Source organism: Rhamphochromis sp. 'chilingali' (assembly GCF_963969265.1).
Source record: "Rhamphochromis sp. 'chilingali' genome assembly, chromosome: 11".
NCBI lineage: Eukaryota > Metazoa > Chordata > Actinopteri > Cichliformes > Cichlidae > Rhamphochromis > Rhamphochromis sp. 'chilingali'.
The window spans coordinates 32,750,603-32,776,698 of NC_137938.1; the positions used below are offsets into that span (position 1 = coordinate 32,750,603).

At 38.1% G+C, this 26,096-nt stretch overlaps 1 protein-coding gene and 1 long non-coding RNA gene across 4 annotated transcripts; one reads left to right on the top strand and one right to left on the bottom strand.

The window, feature by feature from the left end:
- Positions 1-950: 950 nt before the first annotated feature.
- Positions 951-14,483, top strand: tbx20 (T-box transcription factor 20). Of its 3 annotated transcripts, none has more exons than XM_080896296.1 (8): positions 951-1,508; positions 2,432-2,663; positions 3,444-3,608; positions 4,630-4,738; positions 6,669-6,827; positions 7,895-7,970; positions 10,080-10,199; positions 11,103-14,483. In XM_080896296.1, exons 1-8 carry the CDS (start codon positions 1,379-1,381, stop codon positions 11,429-11,431), a joined length of 1,320 nt encoding a protein of 439 aa, XP_080752422.1. In that variant the 5' UTR covers positions 951-1,378; the 3' UTR covers positions 11,432-14,483. The 3 variants fall into 3 exon arrangements, with proteins under 3 accessions (XP_080752422.1, XP_080752424.1, XP_080752423.1); XM_080896298.1 differs by having other exon boundaries at positions 961-1,508; positions 7,895-7,971; positions 10,087-10,199; positions 11,103-14,482; XM_080896297.1 differs by having other exon boundaries at positions 964-1,508; positions 10,083-10,199; positions 11,103-14,482.
- Positions 13,034-21,738, bottom strand: LOC308405611. The gene is made up of 3 exons (XR_013973366.1): positions 21,225-21,738; positions 20,264-20,353; positions 13,034-13,122 (listed from the first exon to the last, which is right to left on the bottom strand). It is a non-coding gene; the product is annotated as an uncharacterized lncRNA (long non-coding RNA).
- Positions 21,739-26,096: the final 4,358 nt, after the last annotated feature.

Here is a 26,096-nt window from a genome sequence, read left to right on the forward strand (position 1 = left end):
ATTTTTAAATTTGGGCTAATTTCCACCTAAAATTAAATTTCTCATTCATGTTCACGTTGACTCCTTTTATAAATCATAATAATCTCATTGTTTCAACTTTAACAGCAATAACAACGTAATTTTACGCTTTTGTTTTTTATATATATTTAAACCTCACTAACTTGTCCAGTTGTAGTTTGGGGCCATATTTAGCATTCTTTAGTTGCTGGATGTGCTAGCTGTTATTCCCATTAAACAACACAGAGCCACAATTATTGAGCTTGAAGTGAGGCTGGGGTCAGCTGTAAGACAATGAAATCATTGTGGAAGATTTTTTTTTTTAAATTACAGAACAACTATATAACTCAAAAAATGATAACTTCTGGCATGAATAGATAGTTTCATCTATAAATGAATTGTGAGTGAGTGTGTTCACACACCAGGCAGCACTGCAGGAAGGGGTTAATATATGGAACACCCAGTCATCTCAAAAGGATGGTTAGTACCCAAAAGAAAGAGTGACCCAAAAAGGTTTTAACCACTTTAAAAAATGTGACTAAAATGCTTCAGTGTTTCTTTCATATCAATTCATAATTGTGACAGGAGCAGATATTGTGTATGTTAAGCTTTCCTCATCATCTCACTTCTGCTATTAATTATCAAATAGCTCCATCTTGGGCAAACATCTCCTGGAAAATCTCTGTTGTTGACATTTTGGGTTTGTGGTTCCCAACATGTGGTCTGGTGGGGGTCCTTGAGAGGGCTCCAGATATAAAGTACATTTCTCTGTTTATTTCTTTCCTTTGTGTTGTGCAATGACAGCAAAGAATTACATTTTCCGAACCATATGTTTGTCGTTTCCTTCTGTCATCACCCGAGTACAGACAGTCATAAAAATCTCACATCAGCCCTCTCCAACCACACTCTCTCTGGGGTCTTTGGCATGAAAAGGAAACCCTGTCAGGGTATTTAATTGGCTGCCTGGTAGCAGGGTGCCTGTGGGACAGTGGGACTGTGACGTGGAGAAAGAGGCAGCGATTGGAGGACAGACTGGAATTATAAGGGGAGGGTGAGCCGGAGTGAAGCGTCCCATAGAGCAGCCGGCCTCAGATCTGGCACTGCAGGACGCGCACAAGTCTGTGGAGTCAGCCCTCCTCCGCCTTCTCTCACCATGCATCCAGCAAGACTCTCAACTCGGCAGTGACAAGCGTTTCCGAAGTGACAAGTTTTAAAGCTGAGTATTTGCGCAGAAAGGCCGAAATCGAGGAGAAACTTTGCGTATTTCCCTGCACATTTTTCTTTACGTCGCTGGCAGTTGGAAGCAGGCGGAGTTAAGCCTTTCTGGGGATTTTTTTTCCTTATTCAAAGGGGAATATTCTGTTCCAGTCTCTTCACCAACATGGAGTATACTTCATCCCCGAAACCGCAGCTCTCATCCCGGGCAAATGCTTTCTCCATAGCAGCCCTGATGTCCAGCGGGAAGCCCAATAAGGACAAGGAGGCGGAGGAGAACACCATCAAGCCTCTGGGTAAGAGAAGAATTGAAGAATTAAATCAGAAAACTTAAACAGGCTCAACGTGAGTTTAGTTTTGGGGTTACACTTTCGAATTACTTCGAATTGCAGTTAAACATCCAATAATAAAAGCGAGTTTATCAACGAATGGCGTTTGTAACCTCAAAAATGTGGAACCGTAAAACAAATCAGTCACTATTTTACAAATAACGATGCGTTATAATAAAAGGAAAATGCTGAAGAAACAAATTAAATAAAGATGAACTGTGATAGCAGTGAGGTGAGGTTCTAGTCTGTAAAATGTAAAAGGAAATTCACGAGGATACATAGAGTGACAGTAAACATCCATGCAATTTATTATATACGTTAATCAAAAAGTAATGTGTTCAATGAAAGAGTTTTTAATATTTAAATGATTGCAAATAAAAAGGCTCTAAATTGACCCTGCGCATTCATTGTTCCAACATTTAATTTCCCTGTATTTTAAAGAGCATTTTCTTTTTTAATTCTTTATATTTTGTTTTGCCAATCGAATCAAAAGACGAGCTGCTTCTCCAAAATATCTTTTTATTTCTTTTAAAGCGGGCATGTCAGACAAGTATTACACTTTAATTTTCAGATTTTCTGTAAGAATGTAAATTGTGCTTCTTCTCATTAACGACAGACGTGTTCTACAGAGCTGATATGTGTGTTTATTTTATTTGACCTTATCCATGATAGAAGCCGCTCTAGTAGAAATGAGGTATTATAATAAAAAGATTTATTACATTTATTATGCTGCAACACAACAGCATAGCAGGATATTTTAGCAGACTGTGGTTACATACTTGCTTTCCCTGTTTAAGACAAAATCTTGCAGTTGTTCCTGATGACATCAAAATCAAATGAGAATAATCATCCCTGTTTCTCCACAAATCCACCTTAATTAAATAAAACAGAGCAATTCGTGGAGAAGTCCTCCTGCAACCAGCAGTCCCTGGCTGACCTGTCCTCCCTGGACGGGCATGGGGACTTCAGCGCGCCCGCCGTGTGCACGGAGCCGCTCATCCCCACCAATCCAGGCATCCCAAGCGAGGAGATGGCGAAGATCTCGTGCAGCCTTGAGACCAAAGAGCTGTGGGACAAATTTCACGAGCTCGGTACTGAGATGATCATCACCAAATCTGGAAGGTAAACTACCGCTAATTTTATTTTCATATTTTGATGTAACCTATTTATTGTCCCATAAATAGGCTATAAATATATCAGAAAAAAAGACGGGTGAGAGAAAAATAAAAGACGATATTGTGAGAAATACAAATAGAGAAATGAATTATGGTTCGTTTTTGTTTGGAACTTCTTTGTGAGCCTTTTGAAAGTTGAAAAAATAAAATTAGGATAAAGCTCTTCTGCAGCTCTGTCTGACTTTTCTTTAGATAGAGCAGCGATCTAAACAGGAAGCTGCAGACATCTGATGACTTCCCGCAGGTGCTGTGAAAGGACATTTACACCGTGATCTAATGTTTCACTGACCCAAGAGCTACCTGAAAAACACACCGCAGGTTACTTTAACATAAAGGCAGACACTGCAGCTGGTCGATGTGAACCTTATTCACAAAATTAATAATATATATATATATATATATATATATATATATAAGGGAAACGTGAGGCAATGTTAAGGACCTGTGAACGAATTCGTGAAACTTGAACTGCATTTAACACATTTACGGACATTGGTGAGGCGTAGCGTCAAACCCAGCAAATGCAAATTAATAATTCACTACTCAGAGCTGTATTCCTGCACTGAGTATGGCTTGAAAACACAAACTGTTTGTGAATATCCGAAAAAAAGTTAACTGTGCATTTACTTTATTTATTTTTATTATCTTTTTAGCAAGCGCTACATTTAGAAAGACCAGTGTTCTAACTCAGCAATTATTTCTTTCTGCTCTAACAAAACACCATTAGGAGGATGTTTCCAACCATTCGAGTCTCTTTCTCCGGGGTGGACCAGGACTCCAAGTACATCGTGCTGATGGACATTGTCCCAGTGGACAACAAGCGCTACCGATACGCTTACCACCGCTCCTCCTGGCTGGTAGCCGGCAAGGCCGACCCCCCTCTCCCCGCCAGGTAGGCAGACCTAAACTCCCTCTCTCTCTTTTTAAAATATGTATACCCTTTTTTTTTAAATCCTCTGTGTAGACTTGAATTTGAATATGAAAATGTTCCAAAGACATTTTCAATATTTTGAACGACTTTCCAAGTTAGATGAAATGACCGTAATTACGTTGGAAGAATGGGTGGATATTCGAAAAACCTGAGAACAATTCGCTAATAATTCTGCTCTTTTCTGGCACTTATGAATATTTTATACCTGATTTATTTCAGTTGCAATATCAAACTTTATTCTTTATGAAAATATGGACACCGCTGACTCTCTTCTGGTAGGCTGTTGTTTATGTAACCTGACAATCAGTTACATTTTGTCTTACCTTTAACTAAATATAATCAACTTATAAAAAAGTGGAGAGCAGACTTATATTGATTTGATTCAAGAAAGAGATCATTTGGAGGCCTCTTTTCAGTAACTATTCATTCTTATTTATTTATTTATTTACATAGCTAGCCATTTATTTCAAGAACCTGGATTTTAGAGCCCATATGAAGATTGTAGTCTTCACTTAAATGCTGTTCAATTAAAAAATGCATTGATATGTGCTTATTAACGACTTTTCTATAGTTAGCCTATTAAAACTTTTGAGATTAGGAATTATTAAATCTTACAAAATAAAATAAACACAACATATAATAATACTGAGTAAAAAAAACATTCTGACAAAGGTGTAATGCTGTTTGGCATTAATGACTTTTTGTGGTAGTTTTACATGTAGCGTAGCTAATTCGATCTCACACCAAGCGGCTGTTGTGAATTTATAAACAGGGCGTGTTAAAGTAGGCCTACTTAACCTCATAATTATAAATACAAATTCTTATAATTATTATTATTATTATTACATCACAGTATTTATTGTAATTCCAATTAATTGGTTAGTCGCTAAGCGATTCTTAATTTGCCAGTTTGCTGAACGTTGATTGGATAGGAAACGAACGCCTTTCAGCCAATCAGAGGTGCTGTTCTTTTTCCCCGCAGGTTGTACGTCCACCCAGACTCTCCATTCACCGGCGAGCAGCTGATGAAGCAAATGGTTTCCTTTGAGAAAGTGAAGCTGACGAACAACGAACTGGACCAACACGGACATGTGAGCACCTGATTTTTCTTCTTTCTTTTCTTTCTTCACATCTTTTTGCCTCGAAACAACACGTCAAGTATTTATCTAGCATCATGGAGGCTTTAGTGTTTCGAAACCCCGTGAAAATGAGTTAAGCTAGCTTCATTTCAGGCGAAATATACGACTTAAAGCAAATTGTTCTTTTAATCCTCCCTTCACTGACATCATCATGGCAAGGACAAGCAGAGACCAGAACAGTGCCGAAAAAATAATAATAATAACTGTCATCCATTAATAAGTCAACAGAAGGGCACAGTCTGGGAAACGCGGCAATTATTAGTTTAAAGGGTGTGTGCACTTTCTCAGTCCAAAAATAGCACCTCAATTGAATCTATTGAGGTGGATGTCTCCAAAACAAATATACAATGTGATGAGCACATAAAATTAAAAATGCTCTACACTCCTTTTATTTATTTTAGTTTTGCCAGATTCTTTCTTCTGCCGAGTAACAGTGGAATGCAGCAGTAAAAATAATGCAGTGTATACATATAAATACATATCATGCGTTTAACAACGTATAATATATACAAAATAATACATTGCAAGACTATTTTAAATAAAATAAAAAATAACAGTAATATCGCTTCTTACCCCAATAATTCTTCTCATGCTATCATATAAACTGAATGCACACAAATTCCCATTATATACTCATCCGCCATTATTTCTGTAACACTGCAGCTTAAGTCTGATCATTTGAAAGGTCAGCAGCAACGGTAAAGACATGAAATTTACTAAAATATCACAAAAATATAATGACATTATATATTTAGAATTTAGAAAGCGATTTAAACATTAATTTTTAACTTTATAAACAGAATAATTGCCCACATATACACATGAACACACACCCACCACCACCACCAACAACAACAACAACAAAAAGTGGTGCAGAAATATAAGTTTGTACTCTTAAAGACTGAAGTTATGTGCATAATATTCTATAAAATAAAAAATATTCGGCATAAAATTTTGATTACCTGTAGCAGAAAATTACGTTTTCCAATTTGAAGACATCACTTTCAGGTATAAATGAATTTTTCATCTCTGGGCTTCTTGAACATTTTTTTCTGACAATGAATACTTGAGCCAGTTACTGTGAAGCAGTGTTTTCATATTGCATTATACTTTTTATACTTCATTTATTTTATTTTCCAAAACTACAATTCATAGTAAGGAAATAAAGAGAAGCAAGAAAAGAGAAAATATATCATAACCAAATGTAATATACATATAAAAAATTACATATATAAAACATAAACCACAGTATGACAGGGAGGGGCTAGATTAGAAAGACTCAGCATTTGTATACAAATTCACTTTATTTAGCTTTACACACCCCGTGTTCATAGCCTTTCAAATTTATACTAAATGCTTAAAATGATTTTTTTTTTCTTTATGGTTTTAATGGCAAAATTATCCTCCATGCAAATTAATCTTTTCTCAAATACATTTGTCAATTCTCATTTTGTGGATCATCTTTGTGGAAATCTTTTAAAATGAGTCACAAATGTCAGTGTAATTTGGTTTTTATATTTGTAACTTTGATGAAATGTTTGGGAACTATTTTATGCTGCACATTAATAGAACGCTTGTGGATTGCCGAGTATATCCAGCGGCAAAAGGGTGTGAATTGGATTGGGTAAAAGTAAACTGAAGTTTGTGTGTTCACACAATGAATAGTCACTGCGACAGTATGACTCCCTGGTATGTTTTAATGGACAATAATAGTGCTTTGTGGTGCAGAGATGGAATACATAATCGAATAGAATATATCTGAACTTGATCTTGATGCACTCTGACTCCAGTGAGCTTTCACATCATCATCATCATCATCATCATCATCTTCATCATCTACATGTCACTGTAAACTAATTCTTGCTCTTCTTGTCCTCTGCAGATCATCCTCAACTCCATGCACAAATACCAGCCACGGGTCCACATCATAAAAAAGAAGGACCACACTGCCTCGCTGCTCAATCTCAAATCTGAGGAGTTCCGCACCTTCGTCTTCATTGAGACTGTCTTCACAGCTGTCACAGCCTACCAGAACCAGCTGGTGAGTGATTGTTGACTCCTGCAGGCTTAAGGACTCTGCCAAAAATCTGCTGCTGGTTCCCATGAAATTTTTAAATTATAAAGATTGCCACAAACTCCATTTAAGAGTCAATCTGGAGCCTTTGATTGTATCACATGGGCCTTATCAGCACAGCGAGTTGTGCTGCCTGAGCAATTTAAGGACTTCTCATCCTTGGAAAGGGTAAAGGTTGAGATTAAAAGTGCACTTTAGACCTAACGAAGATCGAGAGATACCAGGTAAAAGCTCAAGCGTGCATCCACTTCTGCCTTTAAGACAGTATAGTGTAAATAATATATACAGTACAATATAGCGAACAACTTTGTTATTTGATTGACACCATATACCGTAATTAAAGCTCATCTTTGTTAGTGCCTCATTGGTGGGTGTATGTGTTGGACATGTATACAGTTGGTTGTTTCTATACCTATTCAGTTTAAAATTTCATCTGTAATAAACCCCATGACGCTAACCTGAATGTGTAAATCAAATAACAAAGTTGTTCTGCATAATGAAAGTGCTGAATAGCTTGTCTGCTGTCTTTATCCCCTTCTTTGTGCACCTTGTAAGTAGGTGAAGTTCATCCAGAACAGAATTTCTATAAGAAAATCACGTTTCTTATGATTTTTAATTAGTTGTGAAATTCTCACAGTTTTCCCCAATAAAACTAAAATAATTGATTAAAATTTTGTGACCTGCAAACCTTTTGGTGCTGTGCTGGTGGAAATAAATAAATCTGGTCATTTAGAATTTAATCAATTTAATTGTAAAAGTGTCAATGAAATAAGAGCTGAGAAATTGTGCTGCTTTTCCTGTGTGTCCCTTTATTTACTGCTTCTTTTGTAGCACAAAGAGGAGACATGCATACAGACATTAAAAAATATAAATAGCTTTAAAACCTGGCTATGCTTTGGGCTTCTGTGGATGTGGTAGCTGCAGAGAACCAGCGTGAAGAGACATGTTGACTCAAAAAAAACCAAACAATAAAATGAGGTGTCAAACCTGACCTGACTGACTCGTTTCACTCTCCTGCTCCTGTGTTTTCCCAGATAACCAAACTGAAGATTGACAGCAACCCGTTCGCCAAAGGTTTCCGGGACTCCTCGCGGCTGACGGACATGGAGAGGTACATGGGATTCTGGGTCCTGCACTGTTTGTTTACCTCTCTCCCCACCGCTACGGATAAGATACACGATTAGGGGGGAGTGTTAGATAGCCGGGGTTGCTGCTCATTAGTAAATACAGAAGCTGGAGTATTTATTTCCCTCTGTTTGTGTCAGTGGAGAACAGATAATCCATGCTCCACATACTGTACTCTGTCATTCTTTCTGTTCTTGCTTTCACATCTTTTATTCTTGTTTTCTTGTGTCTTCATACAACCCTTTTACTTTTTATTCCCTGTCTTTGCTTCAATTTTCATTCATCCATTTTTTAAAAATAGTTTATATATTTCTCCCCAGTTTTGTCTTTTTTCTTTTACTTGGTCTCGGTACTTTTCTTTATTTTCCCTTTTTTGATTCCCCTCAATCCTTTTTCATTGTCCCCTTTTCTTTAAAATTTTCATTTTACTTTTTCTTTTCCAGTTTTTTTTCTAGTCTGTGTATTAGTTGTATCCTTCTTCTTCCTCGTCTCTATTTTTATTTATTAGTTCACATTCTCTTTGCTTACCTTCTTGATCATCCTTCCCTTGTATTTCTTTTTTCTTTCAGTCTTCCCTTTCTGTCCTCCCTCTTTAGCTTCTTTGTTCTTCATTTCTGTCTGTCTTATCTTAAACAAATTTTAAACACTGAAACTCCCAGCTATCATCCTCGTTTCTTTCCCCCATCACTTGTGCCCCCCCCCCCCCCCCCCCCAGTCCTTTTATCTTGCTTTTCCTTTTGTTATATGTTCTATTTTCATTTCTCTATATTCTGCATGAACAAGAATAGTTTGTCTGTCCTTTATATATACACACACACACACACACACACACACACACGTAGAGTTATAAATCACCCCTCCAAAGGATTTTTTTTATGAACGCTGCCAAAACACACACTTCTCGTAATTCCCGATTCCGGCACTACGGCCAAAATCAGCTGACAAAATCAGACCATCTGCCCATTTCCTTCAATCAAATATCCCAAACAGAGACTGTCGAAAAACAGCCAGACAAACACTCCTCCCTCCTTCTTCTCCTCTGTCTTTCTTTTTTTTGAGGGCTGTGAATTAGACCAGATCAATTGATCTTAGGGAGCTGCAGAAATCACATTAGTCTGGAGTCGGCCACTGCACTAAAACACACTGTAATTCAATTGGCTGCAATGACTGATTGAAACCAGCATGCCCCGCCTCTTCCCCTCCTTGTTTGCCTCCCGCCTGATGCTGCGTATTGTGGGAGTTCACGGTGGCCCCTCTGCCGGAGGGGCCCGACGCTGATAAAAACACACACATTTGTACTCCTCTGCTGACAGATATTGCACTTTCCTAACCTAATTGGAGGCAAAGGGGCTGCAAGGAGGGGGGCTGCTAATGTGAACGCATGGCTCTCGTGATGCAGACCACTTGCCTGTCCACCCAGCCATGCACACGCACTCGTGAACACTCACTACCCCCACCCCCCCGCAACAATTTGTGTCACTGTGTTTGAGAAGTGCTGTCTGACAAGACTCAAATGAGCTAATGCACTTTGTTGGATAGTAAACACACACAGAAGACGCACACACAAACCAAAATCTACATGCACAGTCAACACAAACGTTAAAATACACAAAAGGGAAATTCACACTTAGACATGCTGCCAAAAAAACATCACGTAAAGAGGAAAGATCCTGTTACTGCACAGAAACAAAGAATGGACCAAAAGGCAGATACTAGAAAATTGCACTGGTATTAAAAATAAATCTGTGACCTGTCAGTTTCAGTGTCACTAACCCCTGAACATTATCACATTAGATTATAGGTGAAAAACCCAACTCATTTTAAATTTTTTTTTATTCTGCTCTTGATGTTGTATCTGTTTTATGTTGTCAGACATTAATGGATAATTGAAGTTTCTATCAAAACGATTCAACAAAACTATTCTGCAACTATTTTATTAAGCTCCTAATCAAATATTCTAGAAATTATGTTTTACAAAAAAAAGTGACATAGTTTCTTTTTTGTTAAGTCTGCATCTCATCAAATAAAAAATGTCTTTTAAAATATTTAAAATGACAAAAAGAGATTTATTTTGGGGCTCTCTCTTCGGCTTTTGCTGTAGGGAAAGTGTTGAGAATCTGATCCACAAGCACTCATACGCCCGGTCGCCAATCCGAACCTACGCGGGTGACGAGGAGAACCTGAGCGAGGATGGACACGCCTCACACACCAGAGGTAAACACTCATAAATGCAGACACCACAGATCCTGTGAAAGCATTATATTTAGTAGATTTCTTTCATTTCCTTTTTTTTTCCATCTTCCATATAAAATAGAAACTCATCATTCTCTTCATCATTTTCTGCAGTTCCAATTTAAGTTAAGGAAGTTTACCATTTAAAAAAATATAGGTGTACTAATATTTGAGGGATAATTACAGTGCCACTGATAACCGAACATGACCTGGTGAGTGTATGTGGGAAGAAAACACTTTAACAGCTACTAATGAACAAATACTTGGAAAGTATATTAGCAACTAAGAACTACAAAATGCATAATAAAAATAATATAGAGGCTATTTGTCATATACACAATATATGACAAATATGATATTTTGATATAGTATTGAGATGAAGACCAATATCTGAGTTTTCTACTAAATGTAAACCTGTTTGTTTGGGGGGGGGTGTTTGGAGCTTTATAACGTCATAGAGTCAGGAGAGAGGACTTCATTTTAGCTGATGCAACATCCAAAAATAACTGAAAAGAATAAGACTGCAATGTCTACACAAAGCAGGAATCCAAAAAACAAGCAGCTAAGTAACAAAAAAGGCAGAAAATAAAACTAGAACAAGAAACTCACCTTTAAAACAAAGCAGGAAGTATCACAGTATAAATAACTAATACTGAGACATGAAGACAAACACTTTACATAATGAAAGATGCAGGAGAATAAAGTAGATCAGGGAAACTAGAAAGATGGCAAAACAAACTAATACAGCAGATGTAGTACAAAAATCCCAGAGACCATGACAGGAATTTAAAGTTGGTTTAAATCCAGTTTTATTACATTTATGTGAGCCTTTTTCTGAAATCTATTTGTATCCCAACTGAACTGACATTCATCTGTCTCTTGTAGGCTCAGCGTTCACCGCCTCAGATAACCTCTCCCTGAGTTCCTGGGTCACCACGACTTCAGGTTTCTCAGGTTTTCAACACCCACAGTCCCTATCGGCCATGGGCACCGGCACCGCTTCCCTGCCCCACCCCATCCAGGGCTCCCTGCCCCCTTACAGCCGACTGGGCATGCCGCTGACACCCACCGCTCTGGCTGGAACCATGCAGGGCAGCGGCCCCTCTTTCCCCTCCTTCCACATGCCACGCTACCACCACTACTTCCAGCAGGGCCCCTATGCTGCCATCCAGGGACTCCGCCATTCCTCCACTGTGATGACACCATTTGTATGACTCTATCTTGGGGAGGAGATGGATGAACCTCGCTCTGACACTCACCCGTGTTTCGGAGCATCAAGCTCTTTCCTCACTCCTCATCCAGTTTGTATCTTTCCCTTCGGTCTTTGTAAATAGTTCACCTACAGTAAGTGAGGTGACGGTCATGACATAAAGAGGATGAGGTGTACTGACAGCCAATCAAAAAAGGACTGTGGCGCCATCCTTTGGACCTGCGGAAACACCAGCAGATCCTGTGGTTTCTACGAATGCTTAAAAGACACTGTACAAACACTTGTGACCTCAATACAAACTAAAAAAAATCTAATGCAAGGTGATAACAGGAGTATGTTTGATCTTGGCCCTTCTTGAACAGAAAGTGGATCTTTGACTTATTTAAAGAAACAAGTAGAAAACCCTGTCTTCCCTTAAACAGGCACTAATGGTAGCAGGGGCTCGACCGGCTCTAAAGATGGCAGGCAATTCTGTGGTTCTCCAAAATGACTCACAACTCCACCGGATGGACACCGAGGCTCAGTCTGTGAACATTTCAGCATGTCATCAAGCCGGAGCAGCCATCTCAGGTTTCCTCTGTTTTGGAGAAAACCAGCCATATGTACAGTTGAAAGTTAGAACTTAACACTGTTTCTCCCACAGTGTTTCGAAAATAATGTCAAAAAACATGTTAAAATGCATTGTACAAAGGCAAACGTGCTACATTTACTCATAGGAAAATTGTCACTGTGGAGTTAAACAAATAATAGGACGCATGCTGACCGCAGTAGACATACACACTTTATATGGAAAAATATGAGCCAAAAAAAAAAATGAAAAGGTGCTTTTTGCTTTGTTTAAAGGACCAGTTAATGGAAGCAGCAAAGTTGCTCAAACCACAGATGTATCGAAAGAGCTGGATACCATGCTACTACTGCTGATTTTTTTTTTCTTTCTTGGTGCCCATTTAAATCTCTATAGACACCTGAAACTCAAGGTTAATATGATTGCTGTTTGTTTAAATAGTGTTTAATCAGTGATCTAGAGGTGATTTGGTAAGGTTCCTAGCAAGAAGATATTTTTGGCATTTTTAGGCAATTTTCCTCATATTTTAGTATTCCTAAAAAAAATGGCACTCAAGTGTCATTCAGAGGAGTCACTTTTAATTATGTGTAACTTCAAGACAAAGTACAGTCTAAATTGTTGAGTTACATAACAGTTCACTTGCACCACAGTTGTCATGAAAGGGGAAATTAGCTACAGAGGCCAAAACCAGTTTTTGTCACAGGCTGTAAACCTGTTTAATTCTCCTGTAAAGTTGGGCATTTTAACCTGGGTCAGCACTGACTCACTTTAGCAACAAGCCTCAAGTGGCCATTTAGGGAACTGCAGTTTTGGGCACTTCAATTTATTCCAGTTCTTATAACACGTCCATGGTAAACACATGCAGACCTTTAATCTAAGATTCATCTTTGAATTTAACACAAGTCCCACCACGGACCAACAGCAAACTTTCTAGACAGAGGTGTAGATAACCCAAAGCTATCATGGCCTCGTAATCACCACGTTTATCTGTGATAGAAGTGTCATAACGTCGAGTTCTTCAGCATTTAATTTTTTAAATACCTGATCAACTTTACTTCAGCATACAGTGTAGCTCAGTAACTTGTCCTTGACATCTGAAACCAACGATCCAACACGCCGCTTGCTCATCTCTGTGGAGTTGAGAAAGTACGCTTGGTTTGACGAAAGTCGTTCGGTTTAAGAATGATTTCACACAGACTGATGAATTTCACTATCTTTGTATAGTGACTGGACTCTAACTAAAATCACTTCAATGACACCTTTTTTATATAGCTGTATATTAATTTGCTTAGGTTAGTGAAAGTGGTTGAGTGGCCCTTATAAATCTACTCTGACTGGCCTCTAATGGGCTGAATTACGACTCATTCACTGTAGTCTGTTTTATATCAAAAGGCACATAAAACAGCGTGAAATGTACAGTAGAAATATAAACCCCGACTCCTCCTTGCTTTCAGCCTTTTGGTGGTCTGTCTTCATTGGGTGTTACAGAGGCTGAATGTGTGTATGTGGTGACAAGACACAGCTGGAAATATTGGCTCTTGGGTCTCATTTAAAGCATGCAGAAATGAGGAAGTTGGCTCACACACTCGGTTACAGTCATTTATTTTAAAAGCTCTGATGACACACAACAAAGTCATTTTAGCCAGTATCTGTGGTCTATAACTGAGTCCTAAAAACTGCAGTTGATGATAAATCATCCAGGCCAATATGCAGACTGACATCAATGTAATCTGAGCCTTTATGCCAGAAAAATCAAATTAGTTTGTACTCAAAAAGTGAAACGATTTACCTTAACAGTTCGATTAGTTCAACCTGTGCTGTGGTACAGACTTTCATTTTAAAGATGAACTCAAAAAATAAAAAGAATAATCCCATCACTACTGATAAAATGTGCGGTATGGATGGAGTTTTTTTGTTTGGTTTATTTTGTGTATTTTGATTAAAGGTGTCCCTTTAACACTTCTCTGCAGTTGCACAGCGATCAGCACAGAGAAAAGATTGAAATTAAGCTGAAAGAGCAACATGAGTTGGTTAAACAAACACTGTAAATGTCCCAGTTTGACTCATACCATATATTAACATCACATGTAGCCTAACGCAGCAGAACAGTTGGCAGTACTTGATTTTATCTCAGCTGTGTAGTGAGCAAGATGGGGAAATGTACGTGTTGTGGAAATCAAAGTCCTTTTCTGTTGTTTACTGAATGGTGATTTCCATGTTGATGTAAATGTTTAACACCTCTGAATCGCAATTCACCACTGAAAATGATTTGTTTTTGAAATTGTTTTGTTTTTAATGCCATAATCCAAATACACCCAGTGAGATTGTGTTTTGATGATTTTAAGTGCAATATATTTATTTTATTCTGCTGTATGGAAATAATGTGTAATGTACTATGCCGCATCTAAAAAAAAAACAAAAAAAAAAGTTATTTGTAAACCATGAGAAATATATATATATCACCACCCAGACACTGAGCGCCTTTTATTGATGTTTTTTCATTTACATCTGCTTGATCAAAATCACAGATACTCAGTAATGGAATGAAATATTTATGTTTTGTCTTTTCTTGAAAAAATAGATTATAATCAGGTATTTAGAAAGGTTTGTGTAATGCTGAAATAGAGTAAATATAAAAGCAAAAACAAAAGTTCAGTATAAAAAAACAAAACAAATGAAGCATCATCAGGATTTAAGCTGCTTCAGCACATCCTGCATCACCACCTAGTGGTCAGTCTGCATCCAAGCCTCACTTAATGCTGATGGTATTTTTTTTGCTCTCTGAAACTTTGAAGCTTCATGCACTTTGACAGCTGCACTAATCAAGAACACCACAAGTCCAGATAATACCAAAGAGCTTTGTGGTTTTGGTTATGCAAATGATGAGAATTTTAACATTTTCAAACTAAGGCTGTGAGTTACAACACAGCATTTAACTGCATTCTATTAGTGTTGTGGTTTATCTCTAAATACTGGAAAGGTAATCAATTTCAGTTCAATACAGAACTCTTTACTTTACTGTGACACTGGGCAAACTAATACCAAACTATAAGCCATTAGGTTGATTTTAGGTTTATAAATTGTGTTCATTGTAAAATGAAACCATACCTATGTTACAGTTTGGAGCATGGAGCGGTTCACAGGTGATAGCAGGAACTGATGCCACAGGTTAACCGGAGTGAATCTGAAGCAGCTACATGAAACTCAGCTGCCATTTATTCAAGTCTTTACATCTGTGCTTCTTCAACTGACCTCCACAAAATTGCAGTGGAAGGGAAGTCGATATTTACAATGGGGGCGGGATTTTTTAATTCAGTGGTGTAACATCAGGCCACTGCTGCCCTGCTCCGACTGCAGAGTATAGAAAAAAATGTGTGATGTAAATGATCTAAGCAGGAGCTAAAAAAAAAAAATCACACTATATCATCTCTTTAAAAAAGAAAAGTGTAATTTATTTCGAATAATTCAGTATGTTTATTTATTTATATATATATATTGATTACTAGGAAACAAATGAAAGTGGTCACTGCACTGGTATACATATCTCAGCTATGTTTAAAAACTACCGTATTTCCTGCTTTTCATAAGCATGGCAATGAAACCCTGATAAAAACCAGGACATAGCAGTACATAAAAACTTTATCTGGGTGCAGAGGGTAAGAAAAAACATGGAGCACAATTAAGATGATACAAACTATAATCAGGACCAGTGTTGGTCAAGTTACTTGAAAACAGTTACTAATTACTGATTACTTCTCCAAGAAAGTAATCCAGTTACTTCACTGATTACTTATTTTCAAAAGTAATTAGTTACAGCAATAGACCTTTCAGCCCAATTTCTGCACAATCCATCATATAAAATTGAATCAAATTATTTTCAAAAGTAATTAGTTACTTTATTACTTCTATTTATTATGCATAATACAATTGAATCAAATGCTTTAAAAATTGCTTTATGAGTTTTAATCTTTTAACTTTATGCACATTGCATCAAGCAAAAATTAAATTATATGTTACTGTCTTTGTCTTGAAGAAATGTATTTAACATTTAAACCTATTTTCTGCTTATTCCACCATATAAAATAAAATAATGGTTTGTTTGCATTCACTCTTTCAAATAGATGCAAGTAAAACACAGAAAAAAGTAAATAAAATCAAAGACTCAGCGTCAGTAAGTCCTGTCTCTCCTAAACCTACTGTCACCTGTTTAGCAGGAGTGGGGCCGGTGGAGGTTTGCCCGGTGCTGCAGTGGTCATGTCAGTGGGGGGATCTGGGGGTTTCTCTGTGAAGTTCACATTCCTTTGGCAGCGTGCTAGGTGCTTGCTCAGATTTTAAGTTTAATTTTTCGCTGTAGAAAGAAGTTTTCTTCCCATGCAGGGTGTACAGCGGACGCTAATGTTTTTCTCACTTTTTAAGGAATCAAACTCAAAGGAATGTCAGTACGTCCACGCTTTAGATGCTGGATGGTCGTACTCTCTCCCGCACTCCATATTATCCATTGTTAATCTGCACGTCTGTTGCTGCCACAGACTTTGCACGCTCCTACGTCATTGTCATGAGACACAAACAAAATTACGGTTTTGAAACGCAGTAATGCAGTGTGCTTACGGGAAAGTTACAGTAATCTAATTACTTTTTTTGCAGTAGTAATCCCTTACTTTACTCATTACTGAAAAAAGTAATCGAATTAGCGTTGCTGCCCATCTCTAATTTAGTACGAACTTAAAATCCTTCAGACTGCCTGCAGCAGAGTTTATTCCTACTTGTGATGTTTTACTTCCATGAAATTAGCCTTTTAAATTCATAATAAATACAAACAACAAACATAAAAAGAAAAAGCATCAAAATGTGTGCTTTATGCCATTCTGGAGCTTCTTTCACTGCATTTGGACTTGATTGGACTTTCAACAAGTGTCCAAGGCGACTATGACAGTTAGCCATCATGAACAAAACAAGGAAATTACTACCATTGTTAAATAAATGTCCACGTGTCCTTTTCCTGATAAGACACACTGAAAACTGACATAAGGGTGGAATTTTTGTTTCCATTATTGTTAATAGAAATATTATGCAGGAATTGGGTAACCATGTATTTAAAATATCTTGAGAAAATGATTTAAGGTTTTACCAAAACTGTGACCTAATTAACAGCTGATCTAAAGATAATACGTTGCAACGGATGTTCATACTTATTCTAAACGTTAAAATAAATGATGCAGATACCTGAAGCCAAGAAATTTTAGTTTTTAAATTTGAATTATTATCTATTAAAACATCTAAATGCTTTAAAATATATATATCTTCTTCATCACACTATGTTTAAACACTTCACCACTAGCAACGAAGAAATATCTGATGTAAATATCAGCCAACAAAGCCGATATTGGTACCAACATCAATATCAAATTTCATTTTAAACAGTTAAGAGGAGGTTAAGGTTGCCACAGACAAGAACACAATCATCCACTCAAGAAGTCGTTCAATTAGCTTATTGTAGTGAATCGACTTTTGCAACACCTGTGAGGTGATGTGCTTTGAAGGTCAGTTTAAATCAAAGAATTGCAACTTCATGCATTTATGTTTTTTTAAGGAGACAATCTTTATGGCAGTGCTTGAGGTAAATGCCTGAATGTGTAAAAAAAAGTCATTTCTAGAATACATTAAAATAAACAAGTGAGAAATGAAATAATCTCAAAATCGACATCTTTTAATGCAATCTAGAACATTAAAAAAAAGAAAACAATGTGTGCACTGATGACTCTGTTGCACACTCGCACATAAAAACACAAGCAGAAAAAGTCTTCTATCACCAGACGCATCACCCGCCACCGCAGACGAACTGACAGATCGATGGCTGGACGTTAGTCACTGTTTCACCAGGAAGAAGGCCCTACTTCTGCCTTGATAAGAATCGGTTACATCCTTTGAAAATAAATAAATAAACAAATAAATAACATCCAGCGTGGCTTTGATTGGATTAAAGGGAGAAGGGAAGGGCAAGACAAGCCACCATGAGGTATGGCCCAACAAATTGGAGCTAACAGTCGGGCCAGAGAGTCCATTTTGGGGCATAATTTACACAGTGAGGAGCATGAGCTGAATCTAATGTCATTTCCATCAATTTTGCATTTTGGACCCCTTTTTTGCCTCCCTCGGGCTTTTAGCGGTCATTTGAATCATCTGGCAGAGGACAGTCGGCGAGCATTACAATGTCGGAGACGACATTTAGCAGCAGAGTGAGAGGTGGTTCTTTATGGTGTGGTGACTGGCTGCAGCACAGCAGCGCGTATCCACGGCTGCACCATCTCACAAATGGCTAACAATATGCTAATAGGTTAAGAGTACTGAATTGCTCCAGACAAGACACTTAATGGATGCTTTATCTGCAGGTCAGGAGTCTCATCAGCTGCAATCTCTCCTGCCAAGACGTGCCAAGTCAAATTTAGCGATAAAGTGCTTTTAACAAACAGGCCGCAAAGTGCTTCAGGCAGGACAAAGGACACAAACACACGGGAGAGTTTGTGGTGAAATGTGAAACCTGTTGGCAAACAATGGAAAATTGTTTTAGAGGAAATACACCTTGAAAGCAAAGTTGTCCGAGGACAGACAGATACGACAGGAATTCCTGACAAAGTACAGTCTAGTTTCACTTCCTGCCCACAAACGCTTGGATTTCTACTCAAGAGCAGATGATTTTGCCAAAAGGTTTCCCAAATGTAGTCTGACATTGACGCTGCTGCAGTGGTTTCCAGATTTCTTCTGATATATTAGTTTTAGTAATGCCATTACGAGATGAGAAAAGTAAGTACAGTACCTGACTTCTTCCGTATGCTTCGCCACATTTCAGAGGGATTTTATACCATTACATTACCCCGACAGCTATGTTTACATGGGCGATTGTGACTTTGAAGCGTAGCATTGCTTTGAATATGATTTGACTATATAAAGAACAATAAAAAGACCTACTTCTTATAGATAGGTCATTTTATTGTTCTTCACTAGAGGGTAAAAAAGAATATATAAAAAAATGATTTTAGTTATCATTTAGACATCCATTAGTAGAATTATTAACTGTTATGCGCATAAGTCATAATTGCCCCCATTTTAGCTCTGTTTTGGTCTCCACCAGCTTCTTTTCAGTGAAGGAGGTGCTTTCCCTGAAAGCAGATTCAAATTATTTTGGAACACGAACTGAGAAAACGAAAAGCATCAACAGTAAAGAGCAGAGCAGTGATAATTCCCACTTGTTACCAGAGATGGGCAGTAACATGTTAATAGTAACACGTTACTGTAATCCAATTACTTTTTTCAGATAACTAGTAAAGTAAGGGATTACTATTGCAAAAAAAAAAAATTAGATTACTGTTACTTTCCCGTAAGCACGCTGCATTACTGTGTTATTAAACCATGATTTTTCTTGTGAGTGTCTCATGACAATGACGTACGAGCGTATAATGTCTATGGCAGCAACAGACGTAACAACCTAGCACGCTGCCAAAGGAATGTGAAATTCACAGAGAAACTCCCAGATCCCCCCACTGACATGACCACTGCAGCACCAGGCAAACCTCCACCGGCCCCACTCCTGCTAAACAGGTGACAGTAGATTTAAGAGAGACAGGACTTACTGACGCTGAGTCTTTGATTTTATTTACTTTTTGCTGTGTTTTACTTGCATCTATTTGAAAGAGTGAATTCAAACAAACCATTATTTTATTTTATATGGTGGAATAAGCAGAAAATAGGTTTAAATGTTAAATACATTTCTTCAAGACAAAGACAGTAACATATAATTTAATTTTTGCTTGATGCAATGTGCATAAAGTTAAAAGATTAAAACTCATAAAGCAATTTTTAAAGCATTTGATTCAATTGTATTATGCATAATAAATAGAAGTAATAAAGTAGTTAATTACTTTTGAAAATAAGTAATCAGTGAAATAACAGGATTACTTTCTTGGAGAAGTAATCAGTAATTAGTAACTAATTACTATTTTTCAAGTAACTTGACCAGCACTGCTTGTTACTACATGCAACACGGTAATGTCACAAGCAGCCATTTCATCTTTTGCTAATACAGCACCCCCTGTTGTGTAGATTTGGCATTCGTGAAATACGTGGCTCACAAACCCAAACCAAGTTCTGTATCATAAAATGCAGCTCTCAAAATGACAGTCACCTTATAACTTACTCCCTTTTAACTGTTTTAACCTGACCCAGCACTGGGCAGTGTGATGGCGGTGCACTTTATTTACAGTCTGCTTTACTTACGGTGCTTTTCAGCTCCTCACCGCCAGCTCAGCGTTGCTTGCCTGCAGCTGTTGCTGCTACTCCTTCTCTTCCTCGGGCCCCAGCATGCTACTAAAATAGGAGAGACATGATGGAATTGAAGAAGGTCAGCTGTGGCATCCAGCCTCCCCTAGCACTGCCCCTGAACCCCCTGCTCCACCCTTCGTCTGCAGCTCAGCCACAAACAACACCCCACCACACAACTGTTCACATTTACATCAAAATGATACACGATAGCCAGAAATTGGGTGAACTTGAAAGAAAAACACAAACAAGTACAAATAAATTGGATTAGAAAAAATATATATATATAAATTATTTATATAAAATTTATATTAAAAATGTATGTATTGAAACTCATTAGTGTTGTGCAATACTGCAAACTTCAGTATTGATCTGATACCAAGTAAATGCAGGGGCAGTATTGCCTGTACTTCTCACTTATAAAGGCAGCTTATGAAGAGAGCAGTCTGTTTTGCCTTTTGAGATTAATTCTCATCAATTTGCACATTTGGAACATGTTTGAGGTACTTTTTTCATTTCTAAACAAAGCTAATAATGGATCCAAAAAATTCACTGGGCTATATACTGAACTTAGAGGATAGTTTTGATCCTATTATTACGGTGGCCCTGAGAGGCCAAACGGACTGCAACTTAAGAAAACACCAGCAAGAAAAATGATACAAAAGCACACAAAACACAACGGAAATAGGAAAAAACAGATTTCCAAAAGCACAAGGGAAGTGTTTCTGGGGAGACAATACCGACGGACCAGTTGCAGGAACCAAAATATGCTAAGAATTGCGCAGGGAGACACTTAACAGAAGTGGAGGATCTATCGGTTTTGTGAGAAAACAAAAGATGAGAGGTAAGTGTGTTAGCCTAACTATTAGTCTAAAACTCTGTCATCAGTATTATATGAATCATGATAAAACACACCTACCATTTTTTCAGTTCCTGCAACTGGTCCGTCGGGTTATTGTCTCCCCAGAAACACTTCTTTTGTTGTTTTTTCCTATTTCCGTTGCAGTCCGTTTGGTCTCTCAGGGCCACCGTATATTATGCTAGTACCGTCCAATATCAATATCAGCGTTGGTATCGATACTGTCGATATCTGGCTCAATCCATCCACCTCTATCTCACATTTACACAAAGAATGTTAACCTTGTGCAAATAAATCCATGAGAAGAGACTGATGGCTCTAAACTGACTGCTGACTGTAGGTGTGAATGTGAGAGGATGTGGTTGCCTGTGTACATCTCCAGGGTGTACAATGACTTTAGCCCTGTGTGATCTGGGATAGGCTCCATCACCCCAAAACTCGGTTAAGAAAACAGATATGTGGAATTCAGCATTAAACCAAGGAATTTAAAATCAGGCAGAAGTAAAGACAAAATGGGAGACAAAATATCTCAAAGTCTCAAAAAAAGGGATAGATATTAAGCTAATAAGTCATCTCGCTTCCCTATTCCTTGGGGAACTTCCCATTGCCTGCGCCTCCTGAACAGAAGTTCTGAACAGCAGGTGGGCGGGGCTTCTGTTCTCACATTCAGAGCTGTGTACCCAAGATGACCATATAAGAGATCCCTGGTCTCCTTTACAAAACCAATAGTAGAAAAAACTTTACTTATTACTCCACTAAACTCATTACTTAACATAATCATGTTTTCTTTGAACATCAACCCCTGCAACAGAAAAATATTTTTAAAAAATTTCTGTCATATATGGTCAATCTATTGTAAAGTTGCCGAATTGTAATAATGACTTTGTCCTGTGTTCTTGGTTGGGTCTGTCTTGAAAAAGGTTTTAATCTCAGGCAGACTTCTATTTGGTTAAATTAAAGGAAAATTGAATTATACTCAGTATGGGACACTCCTTGATCAGTACAGTGAAACTCAGAGTAAATATCAAATTTGAGCTCTAAGCATATGCAAAAACAAAGGGATTTTTTCCTGATGTAGATGCACTTATGTTGGGAACCAATTGAATCACAAGATAATCACGTAAATCACAACATATCCTGTATGCACAGTGCTTCTGACAGTCGACAGCAGCACAATTACACTGGCCAAAAGACACAAACAGAAGTTTTACTTGCATTAATGGACACACCCAAAGAAATCCACTTAACATGTAATATAATTACAATGAAACCCATATATGCTAGCCTACCACACATATACTGTATATTAGTATCGACAGATATGCTTTACATGAAATGTAGAAAAAAAAACAATTTTAGTGGTCTTACAAGCACAGCAGGCAACATTAGCTAAAGGCAGGGCGGCATCAAGAAGTGTCTGACCATAAACTAGCGAAACGTTCATAAATAATGACTGTATAATTTTTTATTTATTTTTGTATAATGATGGCTGATATGGCATAAGTATTGGTGTAATATTGATTGGCTCTAAATATAAAGTTACCTCTGTCAACTGCCTGAGGCTAAAGTCTGAAGTTTCAAATGTAATATATACTCACCAGATGCTTTATTAGGTACGATTGCTGTTACAGGGTTGGAACCCCTTTTTCCTTTAGAGTTGCCTTAATGTCTTTGTGGCAAGATTCAACATGCTGCTTAAAAAATTCATGAGAGATTCTTTTGATAGATATTGACATGATAACATCAAACAGTTACTACACTTCCATGATGTGAATCTCCCTTTCCACCACATCTCAAAGGTGCTCTATTGGACTGAGATCTGGAGACTGTGGAGGCCATTTGAGTAGAGTGACCTTACTGTCATGTTCATGATGATCTGAGCCTTGTGACATTATCCTGTTAGAAGCATCCACCAGAGGTCTAGAGGAACACTGCCATAAAAGGATGAACGTCATCAGCAACAACACTCAGATGCTGTGGTGTAAATCGTGTTCATTGGTTCTGAGAAACCCAAAATACCCCACACACCATGACACCATCATAAGGTAGGTTGGATTCATGCTTCCATGTTGTTTATGTCAAATTCTGACCTTACTATCCAAATTGAATAAGAGAAATTGAAATTGAGACGATGTGATAAAATACTGTAAAATGCACCCACAGTTCCTCTTAAAAACTAGCTTAAGATATTCAGTTTATGGAGTAAAGCTAAAAAATCCCACTGTTGTTGGGCTAGGTTTGCTGTGAAACTGACAGAAACACTATATGAAGTTAAAACTATAAATATGACTAAACTAGATCAGTTTTGTCATATTTACATCTTGTCCATTTTTTAAATCAACTTGCACAACCTGTTTTTTATATATTGTTAATCCACCTTCCATAACTGGAAAGCATTTTGAGTCAAGCTTTGTTGTTTTTTGGATGTGTTTGCAACAGCCTACAAAAACGTGTGACTTAACTTGAGGATAAATTTACAGAGAATTCACAGCAATTAGTTATTTACGGTCTCTCTGTTACTGGAGCAGCAAAGCAAACGTAGGTGTTTTTCACTGTGTGACATATATGGATACATCCAAAGTAACACCTGGCCTAAACACACTGTACCACGTTTACAGCATGTGCTCAGTCAAGGCACTTTTACTGAAAGCACTGCATCCCCATATCATCCTCACAGGTGTCACACTCCATCTCTCCTCTCCATCTCCTCCGTGTTCACCTAATGAACTCAGTCTATCTCTTCTCCCCCCGCTGTGGCAGGTGTCCAGCCCAACTGCTGCCTCTCCGAAGACAACGAGGCCTGATAGCAGGGAAACAGGAGTGAGCCGGCTGCATAACAAGGACTTATTATGATGATGAAATGTCCTACAAGGCCCCAAACACCCTCTTAAAGAAATCTCTCCCACTGATAAGGGGAGTCTCAGCCTCACCCCGGAGCTGTGTGGAGGTAGAGGAGAAAGTGTGTGTGTGGTGGTGCGTCCTAACCTGATTGGATCGGCGGCTCAGAGGGGGCGCACGTTACAAAATCAAATGGCCGTCAAGCCGCTGTCATGCATAATTAATTGGACCTTCCACTCCCAACTACACAAAAATCCATGGTCATTCGATTAGGGGTTTTTGGAGGACTCTCTGAAGTGCATCGCTGTCTGAGCTGCTTCCCAGCTCACCACTCTATCAGTGAGGATTGTGTCAGCCTGCACATGTTCAGCCAGGTAAATTTTAAACTTTCAAGCCCCTAATTCATTGTTAGGCTGTTTGTTGTAAGGACCAGCTTTTTACACAGCTCGGCAATCGAAACATTTGCTGATAGTCATTAAAATTTGTAGATGCAGAAAGCCTGCAGGTCTCAGCAGGTAAAGTTGGGGGAAAAGCCATGCTCTGTGCTGAAGGCTCAGTTTGTAGTGCAAGCAGTCAGAAGCAAGCTAACCCTGTATTCAAATCTTCCATTTTCTTTTTACTTTTAGTATATAGTCTTCTGAAGCTGCCTTTGCCTACTGTAGGGGTTTTATTTTATTTATTGCTTGTTTCTGTACAGTTATGTTTCTGGGTCAGAAAAAAGCATGTAGTAAAATGTGACCAGATGGAGCATTCAGGTTCACTGGAAGCAAACAGGAAGCACTGGTAACAGGACAAATGTACTCTGTAAATGTATCATTATGATTAACTTGCTGAATCAGGATTGGACTGCCAAACTGTGAGATTATTGGTGCCGCCATTAATGACCATCAGCATCTGTATGAAAAGAGAGCGTTCTCAAAAGGCAGAGACCACCACTGTGGACCCAGACTGCGAATGCAACAGTATATCAGCTGATCTACTGTCACATCCATCATCACACAGGCTTTGTATTAGAAAGGTTAAAGACCCGCTAATATTTTCATTCTCACATGCACTCCTGTTGGGATAACATTTAGGAAAGTTCAGGCAGCAAAATATGCGTGAAAAAGATTCAAGTGTTTGTACTTGTTTACATTTCCCACTTCAAGCAGAGATAGGGAGCCCAATATATTTTATTTTCAGCACAATCAGTGGAAGCTTTCTACTGACCTTTTAAGTTGGAGAGGTTTGTAATGGCCAGGCATCTTAATTTTCCTCTCTGTCTTGTACTGTCTTTACCTCGTGTTTTAATCTGACCCCCTTTTGCTTTTTGCTGTGAAGAATTTTGCACAACAGTTCAGAAACAGAAATCACACACTGATTAAGTGCCCGAACAAAATTTGTGTAAGATGGGACATAATACATAAGGAAACAGAAGAAAAATCAGAACTGACTTCCTGCAGACATCGAGCTTAGGACGCCATCTTTGAAAGACATCTCAAATCTTAAAATGCATCTGGAGAACAAAGTGATGAGAAGAGCTACAATCAAGGATGCATCCTCTGTGGAAGTGTGGAAAAGAGATGAGATGCACAGCTGTAAAGGCCAGAACAAAACCTGGCCAGAAAAGGCTTTCAGAGACAGAACCTTTATATTCTTATTTTTTTTGTCATTTATTATTGAAATGTTCAGTCAAACTCTCTACCCTTCAACTTTTTTATCTGTATATTCTTTAATATTAAGCTACACTGTAAATTTAATTAAAAATAGATTTAAATATATAAGCACATCTGACATCTGAGGTCATATGATACATTGGTATACTTATATTTTACTGAAATCACTTTAAAATGACGGCCTCAAAGCACAAGGGCGTCTTATTTTGTTGCCTCCTTATGTCTTTTCCTCAACTCCTGCTGCTCCCATATCTCTGATGGATGGAATAAGAGTGAGGAAAGAAGGAAAGGAAGAAAGGAACTGCAAAAGTATAATCTGGGAAACGAGAAGAGGAGGATACAATATCTGCGTGTGAATGCCGCCCCCTGCTGGACATCAGTGGAACTACATCAACTGCGCACTAGAGAAAGTACACCACAGCAGGCAAATTAAACTGCA